Here is a 7671-nt window from a genome sequence, read left to right as displayed (position 1 = left end):
GTTATTTGACCCTTTGAAACTAAGATTGACATCACTTTTCTTGTGCTGCTATCAGACCTGTTTCACGAGTATTTAAACATTTAAACCCTGAGCAAATTACTGTGACTTGAATGGGAAAAAAAGGCAATGAGCAACTTGGTAAGAAAAGTCCAACAAATTCAAAGAAATTAGTAAATTTGAAAAAAAAATCCAGAAAAACTACTTCAATGTCCAGAAGACTACATTTCTGATTATCATAATAATACATTTAAAATTATTTTACAAAATTATTATAATTTTTAAGCCATCAATTTTTGGGGTAATTTCCTTGTTTTTGTTATGTTATATGTGGGGTTTTTGGTGCTAACTTTCAGGTAATTTTCTTCTTTTTTAATAACTCATTTTTTGCTAACTTTAGAGTGACATTTTCTTAAATTGCTGATTTCCTTCTTCTGTTTTTAAAGAAATCAATTCAATTCGCCTCGGTTTCAAAGAGTCAAACATATCAGGTTCAAACTCTATTTAAATAAAATTCCAATTGGCTGGAAAACAGAGGGAGAGACCGAAAGATGGGAAAAAATGAAAAAAAATGTACGTGATGGTAAACAAAACATCAGGCATCCACACGTTGCTTATGTGAAAGGTTATTCACAGAACATTACTGAAACCGTTAATTTCATTACACATAAGAAAATCCTACTACTTTTTCAGGTTTTCCATGACTGTGGGAACCCTGTTTTAAGGTCCAGTGCATAAGATTTAGGGAGATTTAGCAGAAACTACAGAAAAGGTTTGCAGATTACTGCAAGCTGAAACGTCTCCTGGTTAGAATTCCTTCAGGGTTCATTGTTCAGGTTTTCAACCTAAATTATCCAAAGAGGTCTTTCTGTCCAAAACTATAGACCTGGTGATTTAAAAACACTCTTTCACTGCTCTTTCAAAGGTAGCGAAAACACGACAATTCTCATTTTCAGCGATTATACACTAAATAAAATATACTTATTATATAGTATATTCCATTTCGGCCAATATATTCCCCTAAATCACACACACTGGCAATTTAATGTTTAAGGGGCTTTTGTGGGTAGATATCTACCGTGGTTTCATTTTCAAGTCAAACTAGCTTCTTCTTTTATGGTTTGAAGTTTGAAGATTGCTCTGGCTCACTGTGGCAGACATCAATCTGGTATTAATACAAAGTGCTCAGACCGCGTCTGTGCTGAACTGAGACCAGCAGGATGTGACCAGCGCTGGCTGTTCACAGTCAGACGACAAAGAAATACCTACAGGATAAAAGTGTAGCTTTGAGACTGTTTTGCCAACACTGACCAGAGATTCCAGCTGAAATAGTGAGCATCTAGAGTCAATTCACCGCAACGTAAATGGCAGAAATTCCAGTTAACGCTCTAATAAAGTGCAAGGCAAATACCGTTAATGGGAGAAAGGAAAATCTCTCTAAATATGTACAGATTGTGCCTTGAGGAGAGAAGCTTGGACACGAGAGAATGTGTTCTCAGCTGTGTTGTCGCTCTGAATGGCAGTCAGCGTTCGAACCATCTAACATCGGTTGTGCTCTTGTCTTGGACGCAAACTCCAGGACCACCAGTTACTCATCCAAAAGGCTGTTTGTTACAAAGAGACATTTTTGTTTAAAAGAAAGGCATTTCTGAAAAGAAAAAAAGAAATCACTACACGCTCCATATACGCACACTTACAAACACCGAAGCGGATGCTGAACGTCCGTAAGATCGACAAAGAAGACTAAAAAACACACCGTTGCTGCTGAAATGTGTCTAGAAAGAAGAGGAAAATTTAGACATCAGCAATGTAAACTAACAGAAAGGCTCTGTGTCAGTCAAATGGTGATCTGACATTTTCACAGCTAATACACATTCAAAAAAAAAAACTGACCACTCACACATGAACGCAAAAAAAAATGTTTGTTGGGCTATGCCACGAGGCACCGATCAGCCAGTTAAATGTCTAAATATTTCAACATCAATGGTTGTTTTTTGATTTATAAAGCTAAAATTTACACATTTGTTCCTACAGATTTCTGGCAGTTAAAAAGGAACCTCGAGTTTATCTTCCATGATATTCATTTGACAGCCAGGTTGAGCACTTCTTGAAATCTACCACCCACAGCAGAAGTCACTCCGCTGACTCACTACTTAAGAGAAAAATAGAGACACTTGACGCAATTTAAGACCATAATTTCTGCCCACACATTCACTCACTCACACATGCAAACACAGAAACAAGTAAGTCAGGAAGCCAGTCAGCCAGTCAGTTGGTCAGTCAGGTGGGCGAAGAGAACCAGCCCCCTCGCCAGCCTTCTGCTGATTGATAAAAACCACACCGATCCTCACTCCTCCTTACAACCAGTTAGCGGATTTTGCTCATTATCTCACAAAAAGTGTGTGATGCAACTAAATCCCAACTACGCAGACATGTAGCCAACGCACCCACACGTCCCCCTCTGATGAGGCCCAAATAGGAAATCCACCAACCGAAGCTAACCATCGATGAGGAAGCTGATGCCCGTCACAAGAGGAGGCAGCTCACGCAGAGCAGAGGAGTGTGGTGCTGTTTTCTAAATCATCTTCCAGTCGAGTTGAATCTCAGGAGGCTCTCTGCCCCAGACTTATGTATGGAGATCTGTTGCTGGGATACGGGCTGTCTAGAGCTCCGCGCTGGCCGGTGGTTTGGTGGTGGTCATGATCTTCATGTACTGAGTAAAGATGGCCTCGAAAGCCTCATCTCTGTGGATCATGGCACCAAACACCAGTGGCTGGAGGGAACAGAAAGTGATTTGTGATGAAAATCTACATGTTACACGTTGCTCCTGCACTAGCTTATAAGATGTAATGCAAGAATGTAGATCTGGGCGATGAATTTAGTTTCATGGATTTGGCTTCCAATGATTATAAAAAGACAATGCCCTGGGGAAAATTATCGGAGACGTTACAAAAAAATACATTTTGGGATAGTCGCAGGACAGGGGTAAACCTTGCCTAAAAAACACACAACACAGTTGTCTGGATTTTTCACAGAGGGAAAAGGAGTAGATGTAATATTAAGAATCTTTAACCAGGTAATTTAAAAAATATTTTTTTATATCTTAAAGTGAGTCCAGAGGGGATCTATAACTGCTGATGAGATGCTGATATATGAACTTTTCATCTAGTAGACATTAAAAAGAATTTCAGACCACACTATCTGTTAAAATCCAAAAGCACTATATGAATACATATTTATATATGAAAATAAAAAGTCTCTCTACACTGTACCTTCTGAGTGGAAGGAGTAGCTATAGAGATGCCCATCCCACTTCCTGGTAGGACCGACAGCACCTTGTACTGCAAAGGAGTTCAGAAAAATCGGCTTATTATTGTTTTCAACAGCAAAGAAATGACACATGTAGTAAATGGGTTGTTTATAACTTTACGCCAATTCAAGTACAAATTTGTAACTCCTAAATAATGTACACTCGTGTTTTCCTGCCATCTTCTGTCCTGTTCACATCGAGTGTTTACCTTCTGTATGTCAGTGATATCCACCAGCTTGATGACTTTATTCTTCTTGGAGGAGCTGGATCTGGAGCTGGAGCTCTCAAAGCACAGGTAACTGACGGAGAGAGAGAGAGAGAGAGAGAGAGAAAACAGCTCGCTGAAAGGGGTCTGGAGGAAAAACAAGCAGGCAAGCAAAACAGACGACACACTGAATGGACTTCCTGTCAGTTACACATCCGAAGAGGTGAACAGATTTACAGGTGAGAGAAATTCTCAGGAGGAGGGCTGTCCAACTTGATCCACTGTTGACTGACTGACACAAAGAGAGGGAGATCTGTTGTAGTTCTTAGTTAAGAGCCTTCTCAGGTACTTAATACCACAAACCCACTGGCCTAAATTGTTACCTGCTCCTCCTCTCTGCTCCACCTTTGAGAGTAATGTCTTTTTCTCTAACACAGTCACAGATTTAATGATAAGAGATGTTCTCTTAAGTGAAGATGTCTGCACTCACTTCTCTGTGACGTAGAGCACTCCGTTCCTGATGTAGTCTGTGGGCATCTTCCTGTCTCTGTTTATTAGGCAACACCTCCAGCCGTTCTCACAAACTGAAATCACACAGGGAAGAGAGGGTTTTGGGGTTTTTTTGCAGTGAGAAGTAATAATACAAATCTTTGTAATAACTGGAACAACATGGTTTTAAACCACTGTGAGAAAAACAACCTGAATACTTTGCTTATTTTCAGCTAGTTGATTGATTGATCAGCTACATGATTTAAACATCTGACAGCTGCAACGAACAATAATTTTTGTGTCTGTTAACATGATGTTTCTTAATTAATCTGTTAGTTGGTCTATAAAATGTCTGTAAATGGTGAAAAATGTCAATCAGTGTTTCCAAGTTGGCAGCCTCAAAATTGTTTTGTCCACAATGGAAAACACATTCAGTTTACTCTCACAGAGGACAAAAAAAAAGAAAATATTCACATTTCAGAGGCTGTAATCGGATAATTTTTAAAAAGTTTTTCTGCTTGAAAAAATTACTCAAACTAATTAATCAACTGTCAAACTAGTTTGTGATTAATTTGATAGCTGTCACCTAATCAATTAATTAATTGATTGTTGCACCTCTACTTGTTGCCTTCTCCAAACTTGTTTCTCCAACTTACAAACAGACGTGGATTAAGCATTTCTAAATGTTAAAGGTGTAGTGTGTAAAATTTAGGGGAATGTAGTGGCGTGTAGAGGTGAGGATTACAGATTGCAACCAGCTGAAACTTTTCCTGGCTTGAGTTCTGCACATGTTCATTATTCTGGAGGTTTTTACTGTGAGCCAAATTATCTGCAGAGGTCTCTTCCTCTCCTAAACAAATGGGCCGGGTTTTTGGAGCTATTAATAACACTGAATATGGCAGTTTCACATCACAAATCAGTGTCTCTCCAATGCTTTTTTGCAACACGGTGGACTCTGAAGACCTGCTCCCTATGTAGATATCAACAACTCATTCTAAGGTAACGAACAAAAACACAATGATTCTTATTTTTGGTAATTATACACTATGTGGAAATATACTTACTATTACATATTCCATTTCTGCCCATATATCCCCCTAAATTCTACACCAAGGCCCAGTAAATTTAACTGTTACAAATAAAAAACCTGAATCGTGCAAAATGCAGAACTGAGGCTATTTGGTTCATTCAAATGCAGTAAGTCCCCTCACCCGCAAGAGGGCGCTCCGACTCCAGCAGGTTGAAGATCTCATGAAACGCTCCCTTCTTGGTGCTGTGGGAGCGACCTGTCTCCTCCTCCCTGCTCACCCCACATGGGATGGTGGCGAGACTGCTCCGAGAAACCACCGGCTGAACCTGGAGAGAGACGGAGGGAGGAGGAGGAGGAGAAAGAGAAGGAGGAGGAGAGATGGGAAAAAAAAACAGACAGGATGACGGGAAGACGGAAGTAATAGAAAAATCGCCATGAAGGAGACAAAAAGGGCAAGGGGGGGTTGGAGAAGACAAATGGAAGAGAAAGAATGTGATGATGAGGGAAAGGAGGAAGAGCAGGGATAAATATTTAAATCAAATATATCCACACAATGTGTGAAACCATCCAACATGGTCCCAAAGCTATTGAAAAAAAGTGGCCAAAATTGAAACAGCTCAGCTGTCAGTATTGCATTTCTCTGCATGTGCACTTCTTTGCAGCAGGCTCAGGTGTGACGTGCAAAGCAGAGAGTGAGACCATCATTCACTCAACATACATCAGTTTTTAAGCAAAAATACTTGTTAGTCTGTGGGAGGGGGGGGATGCACCCTGATGAATGTGTTCAGGTCAGAAGGATCCTTTTTCCTGTTCAGTCCTCTTTATATGTGTTCCAGTTGCATTAATAGTGTTGAGGACAATCAACTAACATTTAAAAACATCTAATAACAGTAACATTTGAGGGTTAATCACTACATACAATGGAGAAAGGGAAGGATTTAAGAGCTAATGTAACATACATTGGTCAAGGGACTACTCTGTGCATTTAAACTATTCAATATACAATGCTACCTCTCACACAGTATCTATGTAAATGGATCAGAAATGTCAACAATCAGAATTTTTTATTTAGTTTTGCAAAATTGATTAAATAAATAATTGTTTTAAAAAAACAGAATCAAATTATAACATAACAGACTACGAGTTATGACATTTTGATCCATTCTGTACACAAACACTGACGGCCAGTCCCGAAGTGTGTCACACATCTTGCTCACACACACACACTTGGAGGTAAGTTTGCGGCACACTCGGGCGCAGCAGAGGAACCAAAGGGAGACACACCAGAGACCCTACCTTCTCAGTGCCAGAGAGCTGAGAGAGAGAAAGGACAGAGTACACCTGTGACTGACGCCACAGCAAAAGGCACACTCACACACACACATGCACACACTCTATCCCACACGAGAGACGTCCACACATGTGAGGGGCTGAGTTGTAATGGAATATTGACAGGAGTGATGGTATTTTGAGACTTTATTGATGTCTCGTCTTCATAGCAGGGCTCAGTGGTGGGGGTGGACTGACATGTCTTGCCAACATGAATGATTCATCCTGACCTACAGCTGAAGGACGGTCTCTCTAAATATAAATGTTTTTTGATCTTTACGAAAATGCCATGTTATCTCACTTTCTACCTTGAGTTCAAATTCTTTTCATTTTTAACATATAAGTAAGATTCACTTCTTTGCTAAATTTGCTCATTAGCAAGTTATATGGCAGTAACCTGAATTCAAAGAAGTTGATGACATAACTGTTAAGCCTCTATAGGTTTAAACTTACTCTAAGTAAGCTTTATCTGGGTCGGCTTTAACAGTAAAGTTTTAGGGTCGCTGTGATAATCGTCATGCATTTCGGACATAATTTGTCTCATGCAGGATTCAGACTAAAACTGAACGGTATGGGAAATAATCTAATTCTGTGCTTACGATTCAGTTTGTAATTTTTTTTCAAGTTCTTCATCTCTTGTATTATTCACCATGTACAAGCAATAAATCATTCAGTACAACCAACACAACAGTGGACACAGTCAACATATAACCTGCTCATTCCTGTAGGCCAGATCTATGTGTCATGATAAAATGAGATAAGTTGATCCTCGATTTCATAAGGATAACATACCTTTATTTAGCTATTGAACTGTAAAAACCTGGAATCACAGTAGATTACTTTAACCCTATGAAACCTGAGCAAATTGTCTTGATTTTTCTTGAATCAAATACAGAACAATATTAGTAAAAAAGTTACAAAAACAAAAAAGCGAAACTTTTTTTTCACAAAAAAAGAAAAGCAAAAAAAATCAAAACAGGAAAAATTAATTTATTATTATTATTATTATTATTATTATTATTATTATTATTATTATTATTATTATTATCAAATATTAACATTATTTAATTTTTATAAATAATAATAATAATAATAATAATAATAATAACATACATTTTCTGGTATAAAAATTTTCAAATAATACTCTCTCCCTCTTTTTTTTTTAAAGCCAATATTCAGGGGTTTTTTTTGTCACCTTTTAATTATTTCTTGCAACATGCAGGGCAGTTTATGCCCGATTGCCTTTGTGAAGAAAAAAATCAAATCAATTTGCTCAGGTTTACAAGGTTTAAATGCCTAAGCAAAGCAAAG

General features: G+C 38.4%; 1 protein-coding gene across 5 annotated transcripts in view; it reads right to left on the bottom strand.

Annotated features, from left to right (window-relative positions):
- Nucleotides 1-434: 434 nt before the first annotated feature.
- gramd4a (GRAM domain containing 4a) overlaps nucleotides 435-7671 on the bottom strand; it is a 58259-nt gene continuing 51022 nt past the window's right edge. For 3 of the 5 annotated variants that reach the window (XM_042511133.1, XM_042511135.1, XM_042511138.1), the window contains 6 exons: nucleotides 6328-6345; nucleotides 5213-5357; nucleotides 4003-4096; nucleotides 3516-3606; nucleotides 3270-3338; nucleotides 435-2770 (listed from right to left, as the gene is read on the bottom strand). In XM_042511133.1, coding sequence (XP_042367067.1) covers nucleotides 2660-2770; nucleotides 3270-3338; nucleotides 3516-3606; nucleotides 4003-4096; nucleotides 5213-5357; nucleotides 6328-6345 — 528 coding nt within the window. In that variant the 3' untranslated portion in view covers nucleotides 435-2659. The remainder of the gene's footprint in view (nucleotides 2771-3269; nucleotides 3339-3515; nucleotides 3607-4002; nucleotides 4097-5212; nucleotides 5358-6327; nucleotides 6346-7671) is intronic. The other 2 variants (XM_042511136.1, XM_042511137.1) reach the window with 1 other exon arrangement.

Source organism: Plectropomus leopardus, chromosome 22, assembly GCF_008729295.1.
Source record: "Plectropomus leopardus isolate mb chromosome 22, YSFRI_Pleo_2.0, whole genome shotgun sequence".
Lineage (NCBI taxonomy): Eukaryota > Metazoa > Chordata > Actinopteri > Perciformes > Serranidae > Plectropomus > Plectropomus leopardus.
The sequence above is the reverse complement of the archived record's forward strand: the minus strand, read 5'-3'. Positions and strand labels throughout refer to the sequence as shown.